The 25,069-nt window shown below is 39.8% G+C and overlaps 1 protein-coding gene across 5 annotated transcripts in view; it reads left to right on the top strand.

The window, feature by feature from the left end:
* Nucleotides 1-25,069, top strand: part of BAZ1A (bromodomain adjacent to zinc finger domain 1A) — a 127,669-nt gene that overhangs the window by 84,011 nt on the left and 18,589 nt on the right. For 4 of the 5 annotated variants that reach the window (XM_032762846.2, XM_032762847.2, XM_075065508.1 and 1 more), the window contains 9 exons: nt 3,439-3,534; nt 3,673-3,897; nt 6,301-6,466; nt 6,758-6,871; nt 8,227-8,351; nt 10,699-11,310; nt 15,482-15,648; nt 15,828-15,982; nt 20,081-20,229. In XM_032762846.2, coding sequence (XP_032618737.1) covers nt 3,439-3,534; nt 3,673-3,897; nt 6,301-6,466; nt 6,758-6,871; nt 8,227-8,351; nt 10,699-11,310; nt 15,482-15,648; nt 15,828-15,982; nt 20,081-20,229 — 1,809 coding nt within the window. The remainder of the gene's footprint in view (nt 1-3,438; nt 3,535-3,672; nt 3,898-6,300; nt 6,467-6,757; nt 6,872-8,226; nt 8,352-10,698; nt 11,311-15,481; nt 15,649-15,827; nt 15,983-20,080; nt 20,230-25,069) is intronic. The other variant, XM_075065507.1, reaches the window with a different exon arrangement.

The raw sequence follows: 25,069 nt of genomic DNA, 5'->3' as shown, positions 1-25,069 counted from the left end.
TATTGATAGTGCTGTGTTATCCCAATTATTTTTAAAATGGGGAGCAAGTGAAGAAAATTTAAAGTTGTCGTGAAAGAAAATAATTTCTAGTCTCTAAGGAGAGTTCTTAGCAGAGAAAGCATACTGTATATATTTGATCATAAGCTGGTTCACTTATAAGCTGACCACCCCCCCCCCCCCCAAAAGATGGATAAGTAAAAATGGAAAATTTTTATAACTCGTTCATAAGCCAACCCTATAATTCAGGGGTCAGCAAACTTTTTGGCTCCCAGGCCATCCGGATAAGTTGCTGGTGGGCTGAGATGGTCTGTTTACCTTGAGCACCGCAGGCACGGAGGTTTACCTAAGTAATCAAAGTGTCCCAGCATGCCAGTTGCTTTCCAACGTGCCAGGACAGCAACCGATGGGGAAATTTTGGGGGAGGGGGGGAAGAAGCTGCAAATCAGGGGAGTAACCACCCCCCCACATGACCCCACCCCTAGCCCGGGACCCCCACACTCTCTCCCTATCTCATCTCTTCCCACCTTATCTGGGGAAGGCCAGAGGAGGATGTCTCTGACCTGGCTAGAGCTGCTCTGGCAGGCTGGGCAGTGTGGCTGCAGCGTTCTCCAGCAGGCCAGGCAGGGCAGCATGGCCACAGCCTGCTCTAGAGGGTGGGACTGAGCGGCAGGGCTGCAGCCTGCCAGCCTCAGAGCTGCAGCTGTTTTGGAGGCTAGGGGGAGAGCACCATGGCCAGAAGTGGAGAGACTTTGGCCCCACCTCTTCTCTGCTGGCTGTGCTGCCTCTCCTTGTTCCCTCTGTTGGGGGGAGGGGCTGTGTCCCACCTCTCCCTCTCTATACCTGTTCATAAGCCGACTCTCTTCTCTGGTGCTTCCCTTTTTTACTAAAAAAAAATTTGGTGCATATGCCAATAAGATTCCTTCTGCTGTAGAAATAATCTCAGTGATCTAGATTGTCAAATGCCAAATCATAGAAACCTGTATTACAGGTAGGAAAATCTCCCTTTATCTTCTTCGGTCCTTTTATTGTCTTTTATTGACAAAACCCACAAACCAGTAGTTGGTGTACGATTTTAAAATAATAAACTGAAGCATCTATGATGCTGTAACACCTCATTCTAACAGAGAAATCCCTCTTGTTTGTTAGCTTCCAGGAGAGTGTGTTCCTAGGAGATACCTGGATCAGGAAATCACCTATAAGAGCACTAGCTATTGAAATGAGAGGCCCCAGAAGACACTGTGCCACCCCAGAGCTTCTTAGTGTAGACAGGGAGAGCAACTATTACCCTGCTCATGAAGCAGGGTTCAGTATGTGTACCCCTTTGGCCTGCCAAACTTGCTGACTAGTAGGGACGGGAAGCCATGGCCCCACTTGGCCCTGCTTCCCCAGAGTTGGCTGTAGGCACTTGCTCTACTTAGTTCTTGTGCTCAGATGAGAACAATGACTCTGAGTGTGCCTGGCCCCTGTGTGACAGATTTAAGACAGACAGGAAGACTCTGTGAGTCTTATGACCCTTGCACACCCATGCAACTGTCAGTCACAGTTTAGTCCTTAAAACATAGTCCTCATCTGCAAGGTGACTGTATAAAGATGGCAGCATCTTAAGTAACAAAGTCTGCTCTCTGTGTGTATTTAGAGTCTCAGGGCTGGTCTCCTAGGTGTTTGTACAGCATCTAGCACATTTGGATGCCGTTTTATTAAAACTAACTGCTTATTTTACTGAATAAACTACATTTTTAACTCCTGGTAGCAATGCAGGGATAACACAGCTAGGAGAAAATGAGCTGGATTTTGTTGTCTCCTACATCAGCAGAATAGTTAACGAAATTGTTGGTGATGTGTGAAATAGAAATAATCCAGCTTAACTTTCAGATTGCAGTTAGAGTTTGCAGGGCTCACTATTGCAAAAACAGCATTTTACTTCTAATTGGCCATCTGTTGTGGGACTGCAGATAGTACTACTTTTTTACTTCTACTTTCACTTGGAGCCTCTGAACTTTCATTTCTTGCTGCTCTTGTTCAGACAACTTATCTCTCTTTCATAGAAGAATTAGACATTCTTGTACAGCTTCTCCTCTGTCGCACTAGCCAAGGAGGTTTGTAGCAGTGAGCAGTTTGTTCTACTTTCTAAAACATGCTAGATTTGAAAAGCGGGCAACACTTCAAGAGAAAACACCCAAGAAAAGTGAAAAGAACAGGAGTACTTGTGGCACCTTAGAGACTAACAAAAAAGTGTTGTTTTTTTTAGAATTGGAGTTTTATGTAAGACATGGAAAAGTGATATATGTCCACTTTGTAATATCTGGGTAAAAGCTTTCAGACAGCATTAATCGTGATGCAAGAATGTTGTTATTTCATAGTTGTAAACCCACTATTTACGCAATCTTGTTCAGTTTGGACCTATAGCTCCTTTGCCTGTTAACTTGGTGACCATAACACTTCATAATAACTTGGATTTGAATAGGGTAAAGTTGTTGAACTAGTGTGCAAGGCTGACCCAACTCTGTCAACCCTCTGGAGAACCTACCTGTAAGTGCCAAGGAAACTTTGTTTAAGAAGAGGGCATTCAGTTTGCCTCCCCATGGATGAGCTGTTTTTGCTGCTGCTGTGTAGTGTTTGTTTACATCTGGCTTGCTTTTAATGGATTACCATTCTGATCATATTTGTGTGGAATGTGTAAACTTCTATATAAAAGTCTGATTAAAAAAAAATGGTGATGGATGCTAGCATCCAAAGTGTAAAAAAATTTTTGGATAGTTCTTCATAAAAAAACAAAATGGTAATAAGGAAATAATGATTAAATTGCTGGAACATGCAGGATAGGATGGAGTTTGATTTTGTGAATTTTTCTCTTTCAAGTGTATTCCCTGGTATTCCATTCCATTCCCTTCCCTCTGTCTCCAATGTGCATGTTTGCTCCATGTCAGCGCTTTAGCAACTTTAGTCGCTTGTGCATTGTGAGAACGGCTTTTAGCGAATGTTGCATGTCCTTAGTGTACATACTGCTTAGGTGGACATTAGGCAGCATATATTTTAACTTGTTTGTTGAACTGAGGCTATGTCTACACTACTGCCGGATTGACGCTCCAGTGATCAATGCACCGGGGGTCAATTTAGTGGGTCTATTGAAGACCCGCTAAATTAACTGCAGAGCGTTCTCTAGTCGACCCTGGTACTCCACCCGGAACGAGAACAGTAAGGTAAGTTGACCTAAGCTACATCAACTCCAGCTATGTTATTCACATAGCTGGAGTTGCGTAACTTAGGTCGACTTACAGAGGTAGTGTAGAGATAGCCTAAGTCTTAAATACGTTGAAGTTTCTGTGAATGTCACGCCATTTTCTTTGTCTTTGCACTATTTTAAAAGGTCTTTTCTCTCTTCCCCCAAAAATCCAAGTTTTAATTTTGCATTAGAATAAAGTGTTTATTTCCTTAAAGATTTAACAGAGGCTTTGGATGAAGATGCAGACCCCACAAAATCTGCACTGTTTGCAGTTGCAACTTTGGCAGCTGCATGGCCCCAGTTACATCAGGGTATGTGTGGGTTTCATTTTTTGTTTCATTTATGTGTTTTATCTTGCTCTGTATTTTTTTTAAAAAGCACATTTTACATTGCTTGGTATATATTGTTGGTCTCAATGCAAAATAACTTCTCACTGTTATTAACTGTAGGCTGCAATTTGAAAAATTTGGATCTCGACAGCTGCACTCTTTCTGAGATTCTCAGACTTCACATCTTAGCGTCAGGCGCTGATGTAACATCAGCAAATGCAAAGTATCGTTACCAAAAACGAGGAGGTTTTGATGCTACGGATGATGCTTGCATGGAGCTGAGATTGAGTAATCCTGGTCTGTTGAAGAAACTCTCAAGTACTTCAGTGTATGATTTGTCACCAGGTAATAAAACAAAATGAATGTCATGTTTAAGATGATTCGAAGCCATTCTCTAAGGGGCCAATTTTAAATGTAGCCCAGGGACCAAAAGTTATTTAACAACCATTTGTCCTGTGTAAAACAAATTGGCAGTCTCACTTCAGTTTTTGGGGAGAGAGGTATCCATGTCAAAAAACCTATCACCCCAGTTGGAATCGTTATAGGTGGTCTCACTAAGAGGTCAAGGATTGAATGGGCGTGGAAATAAAATTACCCTTTCATTCTTAGAAGCATTCCATTCAAGTCAGAGTTCAGGTGAGGCAGTGGCTGAGCAGCTTACACCGTTGCTGCCTATTCTGTAGTTAAGTAGAAGACCTCCACCTCCAGGATTGTCAGTTCAGAAATTCTCAAGTGCAGTAAGCTTCTGTGAACATTTATTTTTTCTTACAACAGCTATACTACTAAGGTATACAAACTTAATTGGCCATAAGCAATTTTTAAAGCTACTTTTGTTTCTAAAATGCCTCAAGATACTGGACACACAGATTCCCTTTTTCCTACTTATTGCACTCTGGAGGAGGCTTCCCTCTGTTCCAGATTTTTTAACACTGGTGATTTATAAGAATAAGGAACCCAGAAATTACCACTTAAGTAATAGGGCACATGATGAAGTCTCAGAACTTCTTGTTTCCCACTGAAATAAATTGGAACTTTGTCTGCTCTACTGCATTTCTCAGTTGGCAGTTATGTAGACACTAATAGAAGTGTCTATTTCAAGAAATTTCTGTTTTATACAATGTCAGTTGCCTCTTGTTTCACACATCCTGTGTGCATTAGTGCTCGTACTTGGATGCAAATGTACATGTTTTTGGCTGGGTCAGCTTATATGTGTTTCAAAACCAGTTGCTCCCATCTTCCGTAACATATGGCATTCTTTGAGAGACTATCTCAAGGGCATGGTTTTGTGGAGGAAAGAAATAAAAAGAATACAGTTGCTGAATTACTAGAGTCCTTCAAATGGACTATCTTCAGATTTGATAGCCAGGAGAATCTTTGATCCTTTGGAAAAATGGCATTTTCCAGATTTCAAGCTAAGCGCCTGCATAAAGATGGATATATAGTATCTTGAACTTGTCTCAGTGTACATCAAATCTATACATTTCTGCCTGAAAGATAGAATGTCAGTAGGTCCTGAACCCACATGGCTTGTTGTGTAGACATTCCAAGAATGATCTCATCCAGTGAATTCTCTTCATTGATCCACAGAGCAAAACTAGAAAGCTGAGTCAATCACTGTGATATAAACTGCTATTTTTAGGTAGCCCTGTCTGTTTTGTGCCCACAACATACTTTCTGAGATGGTTCATAGACATAATGGCCACAGCCCTTTCTGTGTCTATACCCAGCAACAAGACAAACATATATGCAGTTTGTATGTGTCCCTGAGAGGACAGAGGCAAGGTTCCCTTTGAAAGCATGAGTCAGAATTTCTCTGTCCACCCTCTTCCCTCCCCCCTAGTCCCAAGGTTTAATTCAAATGAGTAAAACAGAATATGTATATTTTAAGATAGATACAGCAGAACCTAAAATAAGAGTTAGAATATCTGCAAAAATATGCCATATGTTGTGCTACAAACTCAATTACCCAGGAAAAAAGATTGAAAACAATAATTCTGCTTCACAGCTCACCTAACTCGTAAAATGTCTGTTTGTTTAGAGCCTCATGTTTATTACCTTCAGATTAGTGCTTTGTCATTGGTGTAACCTGTGACTTTCTCCTGGGAGAAAATGTCCTGTTTGGGTAATGTTCTTGCCAGATATTGCCACATATGCTTTTGATCACAAGGTGAATGAATAATGTTAGTTTGGAAGTTATGTCACTGCTCATACTAGCTTTAAGTTGGTATCTTCACACTTGCAGATTTATTTTATTTATTTTTTAAATTGCTGTTTCCTTTTGTCTGGTACAAGATGCATAATATTTAAGACATAAATTGCATCCTGATTAATAAATCATTCCCCAGGTGTGTCAAACATTTCAAATGAGACTTTAATTTAAGGTATGGTAGTGATAGCTTCTATGTTTTGAGATTTTTTTTTCTTTCATATTATCAGTTTTTCTCAGTGTGAATTTCAAACAATGTAAATCTTAGCGGATGTCTGTCTTTCTTCCAAAACTAAATACTTTCTACCTTTTTGTACTGCTAAAAATACCTATGTAATACTTTTCTAGGATAACATGTAGCTGAAATATTCACACTGGAAATTCATTTGTGCAATGATCACAGTTGTTAGTTTAGTAGACTGCAGAAGTAAAAAATCATAACTTCAGCTAAGAAGCTATCTTGGGCCTGAAGCTCACTATATAAAGAGTACTTCTGCATCTTATTATAAAGAACTGTAAACCATTAACGTGAATTTTATCAGGGGAAAAGATGAAGATTCTTCATGCCCTCTGCGGGAAGCTTCTGACTCTCGTCTCCACTCGAGATTTCATTGAGGACTCTGTTGATGTATTACGACAGGCAAAACAGGAATTCAGAGAGTTAAAGGCAGAACAACATCGCAAAGAAAGAGAAGCAGCAGCAGCAAGGTAAGAAGTGAACATAACCGAGATAAAACTAGGTGGGACTCTTTTACATCAAAAACTTAGCTGCTGAATCTGAAGTAACAATTATTGTTTTTTGTATCATGCCAGCTGCCTAAGGCCTCAATCAGGGTTGAGGCCCTGTTGTGCTAGGCATTGTACAAAGATGAGTTCCTGCCCTTAAATTAGCATTTTATCCCGTGGTGCTTATTATATAGGAAAGGGACATAACCAGATTAAATTAGGCACTTTCTTTATATGTTGTTTGCTTTTTTTTAATATTCCCCCTATCCTTAGGATACGTAAGAGGAAGGAAGAAAGATTAAAAGAACAAGAACAAAAGATGAAGGAGAAACAGGAGAAGCTGAAGGAAGAGGAGCAAAGGAATCCTGCTGCAGAAGTGTCTGTTGGGTCAGATGAGTTATTTTAATATGATAAATACAATTTTGAGCCTGCTTTTCAAAATGGTTGTTTTTGGTATATAGGACCAGAGCCTAAGGCAGTATAAATCTTTTTTACTAAAGTGGAACTATGCCAGTTTATACCCACTGGGAAATCTGGTCCTTAATGTTGATTACAGAAACAGAAGGAAAAATGATTGTATAAAACAATACCATTTTCTTTTTAAAATAATAGAAAAGAGTTGTTGAATACAGATATTTTTTCTATAAGCAAGTAAAGCCATGGTGGCTGACAGTAGCAGTTTGCGAGGTTACCGTTAGTATTTGATTTTCTAATTTACTAACTTGGGTGACTCTAGCTCATCACAGATTTTTAAGGGCAGAAGGGACCATTGTGATGATTACTTTCGCCAGTGTTATGTAGGAGTACAGAGTACCTCATTCAATAATTTCTGCATCAAGTCCATAACTTGTTTGAACTATAACATAAATATTTGATTCTTAGCCAGCATGCTATTCTAGATTATCTCCATAGATCTGAGGTTTTTACACTGATAGAACCCTGTATTTCCATAAGCAAGACTTGTGCATGTGCTGCTGCATAAGTATGCTTTTTCTTAAGACACTAAATTGTATTTTTCAGGAGTCTAATCATGCAAAAATGTATGTATATGCTTAACTTTAGATATTTGCGTAGTCTCATGGACTGCTACTTGTATGCTCTAAAGTTAAGCATGTTAAGTATTTGCAAGATTGGAGTCATAATGTGTAATAACCACCCTATAAAAATCAGTGCTTAGTAAATGGTACAAATCTGGGAAGGGGAAATATATTTTCAGTTTTCTAGGAGGGCACTGCGAACCATGTAAAATAAAAACTAAAGGCTACATCCTCAGCTGGCGAAAAATGGCATAGCTCTGCTGAATTCAGTAGAGCTACGCTGATGTACACGACAAGGATCTGGTTTTAAAACTATAAAATGCCTTTAAATGTTTGGGATGGTATTTAAAAATAGTTAAGCCCTGGATTAGGCTTTAGTATAATATTTCTGTGGTTATGGCTTAATGTTTTGGTTTCTAGGAAATATTTCCTATATCTTTTTTTAAAGTTTTGTTTGTTTTCTATCCCCTCTGCTCCCCCCAATCTATATCCTTACATTAGGATGTGAAGTTCGACTATACGGAGTCATTTCTATTGAATAGTGAAGTAGTGTAACAAAAGGAAAATATACATCTACAATTCTTCACAGGGCAACTTTTGATGATAAAATACTAATTGTAAAGCACATTCTGCAAAGTACTGTATGTTCTTTGCCAACTTCATTCAGTTGTTTGACTATGGACTTCTGTTGTACTATCCCATCAGGGAAGAGGAACGGGAAGACCTTGATACTAGTACAGAGAGCAAAGAAATTGAGCAGAAGGAACAAGACTTGGACACAGTGACCGAGGATGAGGAAGAACCAGGACCAAACAAAAAAGGAAGAAGAGGTAAAAAATAAATGATTGTGTACTTGTATGTATGTATGTATGTATGTATATATGCATAAATTAACAATTGGGCAAATCTTTACTTTTCTAGTAAACCTTTAAAAAGCATTAATCTTCATTGTAAATATAAAGAAAAAAGACCTTGATCATAATGAGTTAATAAATTAATTGAGCTGGTTTGATCCCTCTTTTAGCTCTCAGTCCTATGTACTCTAGAGCTTCTATTCCTCTTTGTCTTCTCTCATTGCCTTCTGGACTCTTTATGTGAGTGAAAGACCGGAGATAGGCTGTGGCTTGAAAAGTTATTTATTAGTGCTCTGCATGAATCTTGAATGGTGGCTGACTCATTTTCAGGCACTTCATCTTTTGTAGAATTAAAGAAACCAATAATTTTTCCATAGTGTTCTTTAAGGTGATTTATACCACTTAACTAATTAATTCTATTGATGGGGGGAGGTGTGAGGCCTGATCCACCCAGGCCCAGATGTACCCCCAGACAGCTTTAATCTCCCCCTAGGAGCTTCCGAGGAATTCATCTAGGAGGGACTGCAAGTGAGCTGCACAGAATCATGCAACACTGTGGCTTACAGGCTGTCTGTGGGGCCTCCAGGGGTGAAAGAGTTGTCTAACTTGCTGTTCCTCTTGGATGGACATTTTCTACCTCCGCGGGCTTTGTGCAAGGATCTTCGCTTCTGAAAGCCTTTGGTGATTTTGGACCTCCAATGATACATGGAATAGGAATTCTGAGTCTTATTATAATACTATTCATTCTGTAGTCCTTTCCATTGGAGGTTGAGATATGAGAATCACAAATGTTTGCAAAAGCTAAAAAAAAAATTATTTTTTTTAAACCCTAATGTGTTAAGCCTTAGAATACCATTCTGCCTATATGGTAGGCAAATATTACTATACACATTTTACAAATGGAGGAAACTGAGGACAATTACACAGGAAGTCTATGTAAAAGCTAGGAATAAAATGCAGATTGCCTGATTCCCTGTCCTTTGTTTCAACATCAAGTTCTTCTTTCCAATTTAACTATCTCAGCCTGTGTTGCTGGCAGGGTCTTCGACTTTATTACAGTTTTACTCATTAAAACATATACTGGAATGTTTTCAGCAAGTCCACGTTGCAAATTAAGGTAGTAAATTACTTTATTGTGAACAAATTTTTGATAGAACTGGGATTTAAATGTATGTTTGTATACAGTGTGTGTGTGTTTGATTTGTGGGGTTTTTTTAAAGTAGATTTCATGGCAGTAAAAGCAAGGCCAGAACTTTGTGTGGTGGTTTTTCTGTGAAATTCTTATAATTTTACTTAGTCTGCCAAGAGAGATTTTCTGTAAGGCTTATATATTTTCAATGGTATAAATAATTATAAAGAACAGTAAATAAAACTTGTTCTAGGTTCTGGAAGGAGAAACGGTTCTAAACAGACCTTTCCTCTATGTATACAAGTAGATTTTGTTCCTCGTTATTGACCAGTGATAATGTTAACCTGATTATTCACAACACTTTTGTTAGAAAGTGGGCGAATCTAAGCCAGTGGTCTCCAGCCTTTTTACACCCAAGATCACTTTTTGAATTTAAGGGCAACCCTTTACCCTGCCCTTTCCCCAAAGTCCTGCCCTCGCCCTCTCCATCTCCCCCTCTCTCCGTCGCTCACTCTCCCCTACCCTCACTTATATTCACTGGGCTGGGGCAGGGGGTTGGGGTTCTGGAGGGGGTACAGGCTCTGGGCTGGGGCCAAGGGATTCACAGTGTGGGAAGAGGCTCTGGCCTGAGCCTGGGGCAGAGGGTTGGGGTGCAGCCCAGGTGCTGGCTCCAGGGTTGAGGTGCAGCCTGCTGCCGGGCAGCACTTACCATGGGTGGCTCCCAGGCAGCGGCACAGTGAGGCTAAGGCAGGCTTCCCTGCCTGCCCCGGCCCCACACCACTCCCAGAAGGAGCCAACGTGCCTCTGTAGCCCCTGGGAGTGGGGTGGGGGACACATGGCTCTGCTCGCTGCTTCTCTCTGCAGGCACTGCCCTCTAATTTCCCATTGGCCCCAGTTCCTCATTCCCAGCCAGTGGGAAGTGTGGAGGCAGTGCTTGCAGGCAGGAGCAGCGTGCAGAGACCGCTGCCCACTCCCTGGGAGTGTGTTGGCTGCTTCCAGGAGCGGTGTGGGGCTGCGTCAGGCAGGGAGCCTGCCTTAGCGGCAGCCCCGCTACACAATCAGAGATCACAATCAACTGGGAGAGTCCCCAGGATCAAAGAGTCAATTGCAATTGATGGATTGGTGACCAGAGATCTATGCTAATGATGGCGGTTACAAGTACAATACTGTCAGTTTTCTTCCTTTCATTTTTAGGTAAGAGGGGGCAAAATGGATTTAAGGAATTTACAAGGCAAGACGAGACTTCTTGTGAAAAGAGGGAACCTCTTACTGCTGAGGAGGAAGAAGCTTTAAAACTGGAGCAACAAAAGAAAGAGAAGGAACTTATAGAAAAGATTCAGAATGCTACAGCTTGCACCAATATCTCTCCACTGGGTCGTGACCGCATGTACCGACGCTACTGGATTTTCCCCTCCATTCCTGGATTGTTTATAGAAGAGGACTATTCTGGTCTCACAGAAGACATGTTATTGCCTCGACCCTCTTCCTTTCAGAATAGCATACCGTCTCACATCACAAATGAACTTCAGGTATCCACTAAAACTGGAGAGTCTTTGAAGTCATCTGAATCTACCTCCAATATTGACCAAGATTCAAATACCTGTGTTGCTGTAGATGTGCCAAGACCAGTATATAAGCCAAACCGCTGGTGCTTTTACAATTCTCGGGAACAACTGGATCAACTCCTAGAGGCTCTGAATTCCCGAGGACATAGGGAGAGTGCCTTAAAAGAAACTCTTTTACAAGAGAAAAATAGAATATATGAACAACTAAACCGTTTTCCTGTGGAAAGATTCCATATTCCAGGTAAAGGACAATTTCTTCCAAATGTATTTGATCCTAATTTGCTTTCACAATTGATTTCAGAGTAGCATTATAAGAATTATTAGAATATCCTATAAAATGATTAAATGATTCTACCAAATGTCTTAGCAGCTGAACTATTTGCTTTTCAGAAAACAGGTTTCAATGTATTTTTGTGATGGATAATGTATTTCATGGATGTCTCAGTGGAAGGGTAGCGGCTTCACTGTTTTCTTGATGTTGATTCATAAATCAGAGTTGCTGTTGTTGGTCTTTAGAAGAAGTAATTAGCTATACCCACCTGGGAAGACACTAGCTACAGCATGCGTAGCTAGGAAAAAAGCAAGGGAGTCTTAAAAGTAAAAGAAAACTTTGGTGTAGGTGGTAATCCTGAACACTGGTATCTGACATGAGCTCATTTTCAGTATGTTGATGATATCTCAATATTTCTGCTCTGAAAGAACAGACAAGATGGTCTGCCTTTGAAGACAGAGGACACAAGGAGAGGCAACTACTATTACTTAGACTTGAATGGCTTTTCGGATGATGATGATGATGATGTGTGCAGGGGCAGCTCTGTTTTTTGCTGCCCCAAGCACAGCAGTCAGGTGGCATTTCTTTAGGTGATTTGCCGGTCCCGCGCGTTTGGCGTACCCGCCGCCGAAGCTGTGGGCCGGCAGACCTCCCGCAGGCATGCCGCCAAAGCCTGCCTGACTGCCGCCCTCACGGCTACAGGCACGCCCCCCCAGGCACATGCTTGCTGCGTTGGTGCCTGGAGCCGCCACTGGATGTGTGAAATAATTCAAAACCGCTGCAGAACTGATTAGTATGAACAGGATAAACAATTATATATGTTGCCTGATTGCTTTTTCCAAGAATTTGGCACAAAGACCTAATTGTGCTGGCCTCTGTGTGACATGCACAGGCTTATCCGTGCAGAAGTTTCTATACTCTTGTAGGAAGGTTATGCCAACATAAGTAGTTTTTTCTGAAGAATAACATTGCTTTTGTGTGTGTCAAAATTTGGAAGCTTGCTTGAAACTACTGAACCTTTTTTGTTCTTAGAAAAAATGAGGCTTACATATAGGTATACTGCCAGTAAGACAGTTGCATATATCACTGACACAAGTAAAGGCTGTGTCTTGTATACTACACAAAAACGTAGCGAATTTGTTTGTGTAGTTTTTTGCTGGAATTTTTTTACCATAGAAAGTTTTCTTTTCAGTTATCTTCAAAGTATTTAATTTAGGGCAAGTCTACATTACAGCACCACATTGATGCACCTGCACCGATGTAGCTGTGCTGCTGTAGCGTGTCTGGTGAAGATGTGCTACGCTGATGGGGAAGCACTCTCTTGTCAGCATAATTACTCCACCTCAGCAAGAAGCAGACAGCACCGGTATGGACAATGTGAAACTTGCGTTGCTTGGGGATGGGGAGGAGGCTTTCTCACACCCCAGAGCAACGTAAGTTGTATCAACTTAGGCTGTAGTATAGACCTGGCCTGAGTCTTGAATTATGTAAATTTCCTGTGAAGTTAACCACAGTGAACTATCTTGAGACATTCTAGGTAGGGGTGGCAAGCTCATTCAGAGGAGTGGTCTGGATTTTTTGTTTAATTATAGTTTGTGTATCCAGGACACTTTCTGTTCCCTTCAATCCAAAGCTGATCTCCCACTGTTGTCAGTGGAGGTTTGCAAAGAGATCAGAAAGAGAGAACAGCCTTTACATAGTAATTAAACTTGTCACATTCTTCACTCTAAGGAAAATATGTTCCCTTTCTGGTTAGAGCTACTTAACTATTTGTCAAGTATCAGAGGGGTGGCCGTGTTAGTCTGGATCTGTAAAAAGTGACAAAGAGTCCTGTGGCACCTTATAGACTAATAGACGTATTGGAGCATAAGCTTTCGTGGGTGAAAACCCACATATCTAACAAAGTGGGTATTCACCCACGAAAGATTATGCTCCAATACGTCTATTAGTCTATAAGGTGCCACAGGACTCTGTCACTTTTTACCTATTTGTGTTTTTTTCCTTTTCCTTTTTCTTTTTCTTCCCATTTTCTTTGTCTTTTTGTGTCCTCTGTTCTTTCCCTCTGCATGTTCTTCCCTGCAACAACTCCCAATTCCAAGAACCATGGGCTTTACTCCCACCTCCTACCTCCATTACATCTTCTACAATTAAAGAATAGCTAAAGTTAACAGTGAAATGTAACTGTTGGATGTTGGAATTGACACTCAAATTAATAGGGGGTAAGGGAATTAACACTATTGGGTGGTGGTTGTTTCAGGCCATCTGCAGACTCATTGTTTTGCCTTCCTTTGGAAGGTTCTCTCTGCAGACAGGAGAGGCTAGAAGCTTTCTTTAACAAAAACAAAAAAAGAAATCTTTCGATTCTGGACAATCTGACTTTTTTGTAATCAGGGCCATATAAATAGTTGATGCGCTCCTCATCTTGCTATTGCCCATGTGATAGGTACCCCTCATATAAATGGATATTGGTCTCATGCACAAATTTGTTTTCTTCGGTATGTTTTAGGTTTTCATTTACAAAAACAGAGAAAACACTATAGTGTAAATGTAAAAAACTCCACCTCTTCCCCGTTACTGCTAATGGATAAAACAATCTACTCTGGTCCAGTTTATTCAACAAAGGAAAGAATTCTGTGGTGAACAGTTTGTAAATTGTGCTGCAGTGATGAGATATAGCCATGTCAATTTTACTTTTGGTTGGAGTTCCATTGCAACAGAACTTAGCAACTCCCATGTTTCCTTCAGTTGAAAGGATCAACAATATGTTTGTAAATGCTTTAAAATACTGTACTACAAAGGTATTACTTTAAATGTTACAGGCAGCAGCTTACTGTTTTCCTCCTTCCTTCCTAACCCCAAAACTGGCTTACAAAACAAGAACAGAACCCAATAACCCTTAATTTAAAATGTTTCTCCAGTACCTATCAACTTTCTGAATATCATCTCTTTGCAAATCCCAGCCTGCCATTTGATTCATGCACAAGGCCTAAACCAAAAAGAGGACCATCCACACATACCTTAGAGCAGGGGGCGGGCAAACTTTTTGGCCAAAGGGCCACAGTGGGCTTGCAAAACTGGATGGAGGTCCGGGTAGGGAAGGCTGTGCCTCCCCAAACAGCCTGGCCCCTATCTACCTCTTCTCCAACCCATCCAAACCCCCCACCTGCTCCTTGTCCTCTAACTGCCCCCTCCTGGGACCCCCTGCCCCTAACTGTCCCTTGGGACCCTGACCCCAACCCCATCCACCCCCCCCCACCCCAACAGGCCCCCTGACACCCCTCCCCACAACAGGACAACAGGCCTCTGCCCTACCATAACAGGCCACTCTCTCCCTGTCCTCTGTGTTTTTGTGTACTTCTCTCTTCAGCACCCTGATACAACCCCCCAGCCCCAACCCTGGCCCACTTACCACTTATCGTGCAAAGCAGCATGTCTGGTTGCAGCACTGGCCAGAGCCATACACGCTGCTGCTTTGCTCATTCTTGACTGACTGCCTCTGTGTTTTTGTGTACTTCTCTCTTCAGCACACTCCCACCCCAACTCCCTTACATCCTGTGAAAAAAGGCTTTTGCCATCCATGATGGTTTTACAGACTATGGGTTTAATCTTTTTGAGTGTGCTGTCAACTTTTTTGTGCCTTCCAATCTTTAGCATATATTTACTTCTCTTATTATTATAATGTGCTGCTTGACATTTCTTTTTATATCCTAAAGCTTTTATTATCCCATTCTTTCATTTGGCTTTTTTAAAGAGACAGTGTCAACTTAACATCTATACAATGTGACAAATGAGTTAGTTGTGTCAGAGACTACTGACTATTACTTGTTAAAGTGGTAGGTAAAAGCTTTTAAGAAAGGCATGTGATTTTTAAGTAAACAATATCCCTTTAATCTGCTTCCTTTCAGGAGGTCTGGATGCTAATATCCATCTTTCTTTGGGGATGTAGATATTTGATCCGGGTTTGGGTTAGATTCTACTATGATGATATGAAAATCTCAATACTGAGATACTTTCTAATAATGAGAGGTATTTTAAAAAACTACAGTTCTTGTTGTTGTTCATAATCCTACTTATTGAAAGTGTATTTTCTTGTCACTTAAGAAACAGGAAGCCCTAACAAAAAGCATATTGATTATTGCAGACAAACCTCAAAGTGACAACAAACCTCTTTCATCAGGGCGGGGAAGAATACAGAATGCACATGATACATTTCAAATGTCTGCAGAAAAGCAGCTTGAACTGAGACTTAGAGACTTTCTTTTGGACATTGAAGACAGAATTTATCAAGGAACACTGGGGGCAATTAAGGTATTACATTATAGTTTTTCATGGAAAGTGGCTTTTCTAGGAACCAAACAGTGCTGCTCACTCTTTTGCCTGAAAAAGAACTCTGCACAGTATTTTTATTTTATTTGAAATTCAAGTTAAACGTTTACAATTATTGGCACAACCAGAAGTCTGCAGGCTCTCATTCATGTTTTTTGCAGGTTACAGACAGGCAGTCTTGGAGAGCAGCCTTAGAAAATGGGCAGTATGAACTGCTAAATGAGGAAAACAAGGAAAATGGTATCATTAAAACTGTGAATGAAGATGCTGAAGAAATGGAAACAGATGATCAAGCCAAGTTTATTGTAAAGGACAGGTAAGAGCTGTGATTTAAATAGCAAATATCTTTTCTTTACCAATCTTGAAATTGTTGTTTTCTATGTGTTATGGAATTTTTGTGTAGGTTGACTTTTTGCACATCACCACCTTGCTAAAGTGCTATAATTTTTGATAAATTCTGTGAACCAACATTCTCTATATTAAAAATTTGTGTTTTTAAGCAATGTATTAATGTCCAGTGAGCTACAGAACTTTGCTCTAGTATTTGTGTGACAGTGTTTGTTACTTTGTATGTTTAAATAAAATAGGTCAAGTACTATGTTGCAAAATATATACATGCATTTTATATCTTGCAACATATTTGATCTGTCTGGCAACCAGCATCCAGACTTAATTTGCTGGGGGAAAAAGGCTCAATAGAAAAGCTGTATAATTAAACCTATGATTTAGTCACAGGTATTTATAGTATAAGTCATGGTCAGGTCACAGGCAGTAAACAAAAATTCACAGCCCCTGTGACCTGTCCTTGACTTATACTATAAATACCCCTGACAAAATCTTGGGAAGCTAGAGGGGTGCCCCAGGGCTACTAAGCAGCTGCTGCTCTGGCCGTCCAGGGGGCCACCATCTCTGGCTGCCCGGGGAGGGACCGCTGCTTGGCAGACCCTGGAACCGCCTGAGCAGAGGCTAGTGCAGCTGGCCCCGGGGCCGCTCCAGCAGCGACAGGTGTGGCTGTCCCTGGAGCCAGCTGCTTGGCCGGCCCAGGGGTCAGTCACACTGGCCGCTGCAGAAGTCGCAGAAAGTCATGGAATCCGTGACAGACACTGAGCTCTATGTATAATTAATGTTGCATCATTGTTCACCCCATCCCTCGCCAGATAAGCTGCATGTTTAACTTTTCTTCAGCAATAGTAGAAGAAATTAAGACAATGGCGCCCTGACCTTTATTAGAACCTTTGATATTGCTGAAATATAAATAATAAGTGAACTGATTTTTGTGAAATACAGTTCACTCTATTTAACACTAGTTGTGATCGACCTAAAGTAAATTGCAATTCAGTAAAAGAACAGAAAGGAAACTTCAGATTACATAGTATTGCAGCTATAAATGTATACATGTATTAATAGACTATACATGTAAGGATGAGGACAAGGGACCTTTCCCTAAATCTGTGTTTCTCAACCTATGAAAATGGAGACATTGGTAGAAAACTTTTTTTTATTGCCCCATTCTCAGATGGCTCATCTTCAGAGTCCTTTTTGCAATTGTACACCAACTTAATGGTTTCAGAAACAAAACCCTTTAATATATATTGTGTGCCCTGAAATAACATGGATATTGTAGCTTCATCCAGAAAGATTTATATTTTGTTAAACACTGTACTTTTGTTTAGATTGATAAAACAGCAATCTGGAACAAACAGCTTTGCTCTCTCCAAACAATGTTATTTGTGGACAGCTTCCTGAATCGTATCTTGAAGTTGGGAGCTGGACAGTGTTGCGATTAGAATTTATTTTTTCTTATCTATTTATCTTTATAGCAGGTTGCTGAATTAGCACTCAGACTAAATTGCATCCTAGTTTAAAACAGATGTCTAGAAATTGTTCACTCATCTCCTTTGTATCTTTGATAGGATCTGGGGATTTTTTGCTTCCTGAAAGCCATAATATTGAACTAGTCCTTTCATGTTTAATTTTCAAAAAACTAAAGTTTTAAGTACTTTTTATTGCCTGCACTCAGTTCCACTGCAGAAGCCTTTAATTCCACCATTGTTATCCATAATATTGACTCTTTCCATTAAATATTCTGGTTTGAGCTCCTCTAATAAAAGTCTTGCATACTAAAATAGAAACTTAAGGATTCTGGAGTCATGTGATGGAACCCTTTTGATGTTGGTCATTCCATCCAACTCTGAGCAGATGATGTCTCATAAGGGCCTAGGAGGCCAAGTAGTGCACTATAAAGAAGCATACAGTCTCCTTTTCTCTTTCAGGCTTTTTGGGCAACAAAGTGTTAAAGGTACACACATGACTTCAAAATAGTGTTAGCAGCTTTTGAATATCAAAAAGAGCAGCAACAATAGAAAGCTTGCTTTGTTCATTCATCAGGAAATCAGATTTTAGTTTATTCTTTATTAGTGATGTTTAATCAATGGCTAACAAAAGTTATTTCTGTTAAGAATTGTTCTCCATTCTACTGCAAATTGAGTGAAAAACTTCTAACTATATTTTAAAAAGAAAACTGAGCAACTGCTTTGTGTGTTTGAAATGTACTCTTACTTCTGGTTGGTGTTGAAATATCTTTCACGCTTCTGTGTTTCACTACATTCAGTCTGATTCCAATTACTGAAGTCAGAATTCAGGGCATTGCACATTTTGAAGCTGCACTATCAGTTGTAGACTACAAATTTGGTACTCCTTCTTGGGAGAAAATGTATGCTTTCACTTAAACAAAATTGAAATGCTGACTTTCCATTTTGCTTTTTATCATCTGGGATTACTGCAGCTTGCTTGTCTGTTCAAACTGGCTTTTAAAGAAAAAAAAATTGTGGGTGGAGATTACCAGGGAAGAGGGAGTGGTTTTTGAGCAAGACACAAGTGGGAAATTGTTTTCTAATTTGCTTGAAGAAGAAGAAGAAGATGATGATGATGCTTCTGTCTGTTAAAGGTAGTTTTAAAATGCGTTAAGTCGGGGGTTCTCAGACTTTTGTACTGGTGACCCCTTTCGCACAGCAAGCCTCTAAGTGCGACACCCTCCCCCCCATACATTAAAAACACTTTTTTTTTTTTAAAATATATTTCACACTATTATAAATGCTGGAGGCAAAGTGGGGTTTGGAGTGGAGGCTGACAGCTCATGGCCCCCATGTAATAAACTTGTGACCCCCTGAGGGGTCCCAACCCCCAGTTTGAGAACCCCTGTGTTAAGTTTAAGTTTGCAGCCATTAGTGGTCAAGAGCAGAGGTTTTTGCTGTTTTCCCCGCCTCTAGGATTCTCTTTTTGTCAGTCTGAGAGTTATTTTCTCACAACAAACTTGAACTCCTGCTGACCCTCCCATATGCATTCTACAGTGGTATAGCTGATGAGGGGTGGGGGGAGGAGAGTTGGAGGTTAACACCTACAAATTCCTTGGGGGATGATAGTTTAGGTGCTCTTTGTTAGAGGCTTAAAGGTTCACTTCTGGCTATCACATCATTTAGAAAAAAACTGACTTCTGGAAATATTACAGTTAACAGTGAATTTTAATGAGGTATAACTACAGATGGTTACACTTGACTCAGACTCAAACCTATAAAAGGCCTAATGCTGTTATTATGGAAGCAATCCATTGTACCAAATGTAGAAAGTTTTCATCATATCTGCTAAGCCCCATCAGTATGACATGTTGTATGGGCTCTTCAAGAAGATGTGTGCAGATTGAAGACCGACTTGATCTGCTAGTGACTCTACTCCATTTAGTCATAGCAACTTGTAATACTACCTCCCCCTCAAAACAGAAATAGATTTGGGGGATATTTTTAGGCATTGTCTCTACTTTCAGCATGAATGGGCTATTTCTGCACATTGTAGTTCTTTTTATCTTTGGATTTTGTGCGGGCCTTTGTCTTAGGGTTTTTATTTTTTGTTAATTTTATGAATATGTTGGGAAGGGTCGTTAGTCTGTTATGTAGTATAAATGTCACTATATAGTGATGGTGAGCAATTTTATTTTCACAGGGTGGGATTTTGAAAGCACCTCAGTGATTTAGTAGTGCAAGTCTTAATGTCTACATTAAGGCATGTCTGAAAATTTCACCCTTGTATACTATAAATGGTTTTTATGTTCATATATTTGGTTCGTTCTTTCTATATTGCTATGCTGCAGTCTTATAATAATGTATGCTATTTATATGAGGGGGGAACCTAGTAAAACATTTTCCAACAACTGTCATATATATCTTATATTTGCATGCATCCATGTTCCGTATGTATTTGTTAAATGCACTACAGCTTGTGTGGGGTGAAGACAATAGAAACCCACAGGGATGCAAACAAATCAATATAACTTTTTAAAAGATTTTCATTAATATTTATCTCCTTTCTCAATATTGGATTTGAAATCCTATAAATTCTATTAACTTTTTAAAAATTTTAGACTTGTTGGATTAAAAACTGAAGCTCCAAGCACTGCATCAACAAATACGAGCACTCCGCAGCCAGTTAATAATGTGGTCCATTACTTGGCATCTGCACTGCTTCAGATAGAACAAGGCATCGAGCGCAGGTTCCTCAAAGCACCACTTGGTAAGCATTTAATCTTGATATCACATCTTCATTTATGTATTAGATTTTTTTGAAGAGAAAAAGATATATTTTTTTTAATTTCTTTCATGAAGTGTTTTGGTGATACTATACCAGGACAAAAGAACACATAACTAACACCTTTCAATGGACCTTGTGAAAATAAAAATATTCAATAAGTGGTTATTGCACAGCAATAATTGCTATAAATCTGTGGAACATTGGGGAATGTTCAAGTTCCCCAAATACTTCCTATAGTTTCTGCTCTTGGGGCATGTGGCCTTTAGTGTATACTATAAGCTTTTTGGTCAAATTCCCAAGAGTACAAAGTGTAGAACACTTTGGACAGGACAACTTGGTCCAAGCCTCAAGAAGTATGTGTCATCGAATGGTGCCTGGGGTAGCCCTCACTGAAAATGCCAAGATCAGGACAGGCTGCAAAAGGGAGAGCAGAAAAACAAGTGGTTAACACTGAAGTTAAACTCACCAACCAGTCATAAACTGTACTTTTGGTCCTCCACACTGGTTATCAAGAAGCTAAAAATGAAATCACCACAGTCCCCCTTATTGCATGATAGCTCATCTCAGTTGATTGGCCTCTTACAGTTGGCATGGCTACTTCTACCTTTTTCATATTCTCTGTATGTATAAATATCTTCTTTCTGTGTGTTCCAGTCTATGCATCTGATGAAGTGGGCTGTAGCCCATGAAAGCTTATGCTCAAATAAATTCGTTTAGTCTCTAAGGTGCCACAAGTACTCCTGTTCTTTTTAGCAAGAAGAGAGTTGTTAAATGATAAAGCAGTCAGATACATACAGAGACGTCAAAGTCCATATGTCAGGTTCTTAGCAGTATTTGGTGAGTTTGCTGGCTTGAAAGTCCCTCTGGAACACATCCACAGCTTGGATGGGTCATTCAGTCCTTTGTTTGGAGCTTCAGTTTGTTACTCCAGAGATAAGAAGCAGGAACGAAGACCAAATAGAGACGATGCAGCTGCCTTGTATAGTCTTTTGCCATGTGGCTTGTTATGCTTTGTCCCAAACACAAGGTGGCATGGAAAAGCCTTCAAGTTCTCTGTCTGTAGGCATACCACATGCCTTGCTGACTCTCATAAGGTATATTCCCTGGTTCCTTTCAATGAGTTCATTGTACAGTTGATGACTCTTGATGGGCCATTGAACAGGCTAGACAGTGCTGATGTCAGTCTGTCTGGGGATATCACCCAGATGCACAGCACAAGTCTGAAATACAGATATATCATACATATCTTTAACTCACAATTCAAAGGTGATACAAACATATAAACAAGATTATCGTACTTGGCAAATCACAACATTTTCACAGATACCTTACACAGCATATCTGATCAGATTCCTTGCAACTTTATAATATTGGTATAACTAATATTATAAACGGTCTGCCTTATTCCATGTAGTGTCACAGTATGTACTGTATAAGTCTGTCGAGCATTGGTCCCCCCTCTAACCTGCCTGAAAGTAACTAGGGGAGGACCCCACACCCTTTTTTTTTTTTTCTTCTTCTGCTTTATCATATAGTCTTTTCCTTCTTCAGAGAATCCCTATCACATTAATTTATCCTCTAAATTGTTCCTTAGAAATTTTAGAAAAAAAACTGAAGTGCCTCATTACTGAAATTATTAATATAGAATACTTTTTAGTTCTGTGGCCTTTATGCTTGTAAGGACTTTTTTCTAACATCAGGCCTAATTTTGCTAAGCGTTTTGGGTCAAACATTGTTTGATCAATCCAAAACTTTTTTTCCCCCCCGTTTTTTCCATTCAATGTTACATTTTTGGGTGTGTTTTGAAAATTTTTTAAATTAACTGTATCTAAATTTTTAAGTGGTTTTGAAATGAAAAGTCAAAACATTTCATTTTGAAAATGTCAATGATTTTTTTTAATTTAGCCAAAACCACTTGTCGAATTTATGAATAGTTTTATTTGCCCTGAAACAGTTTTTGCTGAAAAATGCCATCTGACCAAAAATTTTTGCTCAGCTTTAGTCCCATATATATTTGAGTCCACTTTATAAATTATTTAAATATTCTGTTTTCTTTGTTCCCATTTTTCCGTATTCTTAATGGTTAGATTTTGGAAGGGAACGGGGTAGGAATCATACAGGCTTGTTCTGTTGTCTTACAAAGAAATTTAATAGTGTTGTAGGATAGCTGGCTTGTCCAAGTGGCAGGCCTTAAATCTCACATGTCTTTACTTCTCCTTTCAAGACCGTGCCAGTTTAAAACAGTAGCCATATTGCTTTAACTAAACTGGTATTGTTAAAGCGCTACAGACCCTGCACCACCCCAGTGTGGAACTGTTATGCCCGTATAGCTTATCCTCATGCAGGGAAGAGCAATATATTATACTAATATAAGGCACCTTTTATATTGGTATAATTGCATCCACACTGGGCAGGAAGGAGAGGGAACTGCTTTACTGTACTGCTTTAACTATATTGTTCTAACTATATTACAGCAGAAAAACACTCCCTCCTCCTCTCCCCCAGCTGAAATAGTTTATACTGGCACAAAAATTGTGTACACCAACCACTCTCACTGAATTCTATATCAGTCTGCCTTGGCAAAGTGATGATATATTTTTACTCCACAAATTCTCTCATCAGCCCCCAAATCACAGGGCCACTTCGCATTTTTTCTGTGCACTTTGGCCCTTGTGCACAGAAAAAAAGTCATTTTGTTGCAGTTACTTTATATATAAACCAAGCTAAGATGTTCTAGAACAAAGCCTGCTCATTTTCTAAAGAATTCTAACCAGGGGAAAAGAAAAAAGCTAACACTGCTTTAAGAAGATAAAACAAGGCTGGTTTATAGGGCCAGGCTTAAAAGAATAAAGGGAAAATGGAATCAGATAACTAAGATTGAATTGTCATTACCTGAAAAGGTGGTTATTTGAGCTCCATTTCAGCAGGTTTAATTAGTTTGATGGTAAAAATGTTGGAAGTCATGGAGCTTTATGTACATGAGAGCTTCCTGGGGTAAACTTTTTTGTAAGAATAGGACCCTTCCATTCTTCTGAAACAAACAAAAGTTTCAGTAGAATCCCTTCATTTTTTTGTCTTCCCTGTTGCCACTTCTTCATTCCATTTCCTTGCTTTTTTTAATCTTCCCCTTTGTTTTAGTTCACTAGAAATTGGAGCCACATTTGAAAACAGTTTTTGCCCTTGGCGCAATTTCCAGCTCTCCTACTTTCCCATCCATAGTGCTTTATGAGCACTGAAGGAACTTCAGAGTGAAATTTACTATGATCACTGCCAGTTTTACTTCTTGCAGCCTCCAGGGTGTACAGTAGACAAAGGAAATCGTCACAGAAGTTGAATGACCAGATGCTCAACACTGTTCCTTTGTTTTCTATGTGTGCACCAGGCTGCAAAGAGAACTCTATCACTTATTATAGAAAGTTTAGATCGGCGGGAAGCACACAAGTGGAGCAGCAGAGAATGACTGACAGAGTAACAGGTTTCAGAGTGGTAGCTGTGTTAGTCTGTATCAGCAAAAACAATGAGGAGCCCTTTTGGCACCTTAGAGACTTAACATTTATTTGGACATAAGCTTTCATGGGCTAAAACCCACTTCATCAGCATGGAGTGGAAAATACAGAGGCAGGTATAAATACACAGAGTAACAAAATTCAAGGGGAATTTAGGAAATGCAGGAAACAGTTTCATCTATAGGAGTGCTAGGCAGATTGCTCGTTAGTGGCTAATCTTTCAGTTTGGCAGATAGATTAAACAACAAATTGGTTTTGAAGCTACACTGCATTACATATTGGCTGCAGTGCCGTGATGGGATTTGTACAAAAATTTGTTTTCTGTCAGTACCAGAGAAAGGTGGTCCCTTCTGTCGTACCAGTCTGAGCTTGGAAAAATTCTATATTGAAAGACATCTGAAAATGAAAGTTTTTTTTTTTTTTTTTTTTTTTTTTCTTCCTGCAATGGGTCCTTTGATGGAAGAAGTGGGGTTGTTGGCTTCTTAGATGCCTTTAAAAAAAAAAACAAAAAAAAAACGTACATAGCGTCTCACAGTGTTTTACAAAGGAGTAGCGTATCATCCCCATTTTATAGATGGGGGGGAAATTCAAGCACAGAGTGGGGAAATGATTTGCCCAAAGTCATCCTTTAGGCTAGTGACAAAGCCAGGAATAGACATCAGATCTCCTGAATCCCAGTCCAATGTTCTTTTACTGGACCACACTGTCTCTCATACAACTATAGAACCGCCTCTCAAATACAGTCTAGTCATTATTTTTCTAGATTTCTGTATGCAAGGCGTGACTCTAGTTCACTGGTTTCCAACCTTTTATTTTTGTTGTTGGAGCCTCTTTGTGATTGGTGGATAGGAGCTGTCACCTCCCCTTAGCCCTTTGCACAATACGTTTTACAGTTCTATTTTATCCTCTTTATCTATTTCCCTCCTCCTCTCTGATGCCATTCTTGACTTCTTCTTTTTTTTAATTTCAAGATTTTTTATACTTTTTTGCTTTTTTTTGTTTTGCTGTTCCCCTCTTTTCAACACGCAATATGCTGTACTGTTTTATACATCCTTCATCACCACACTATCTGAGCATACCTTCCATAGTGCAGTAAGTGATATGACTAGCATGTGTCACATCTGGTTCATTCCCCCGATCCCTCCCCAAGGGAGAATTTTGTGTCCAGCGTAGGGGGTTTGTTTTTTGTCTTTCAATGTATACCTTGCTATGTATATGTTAAACTAGGCAAGGTCAAAGAACTGTGCCTTGTGCTTGGAGCAGAAGGTTTGTGATGCTTCACAGTCTCAGACCAGCCCCCGAGAAAGTTCTGTCTG

Source organism: Chelonoidis abingdonii, chromosome 4, assembly GCF_003597395.2.
Source record: "Chelonoidis abingdonii isolate Lonesome George chromosome 4, CheloAbing_2.0, whole genome shotgun sequence".
NCBI lineage: Eukaryota > Metazoa > Chordata > Testudines > Testudinidae > Chelonoidis > Chelonoidis abingdonii.
The sequence above is the reverse complement of the archived record's forward strand: the minus strand, read 5'-3'. Positions and strand labels throughout refer to the sequence as shown.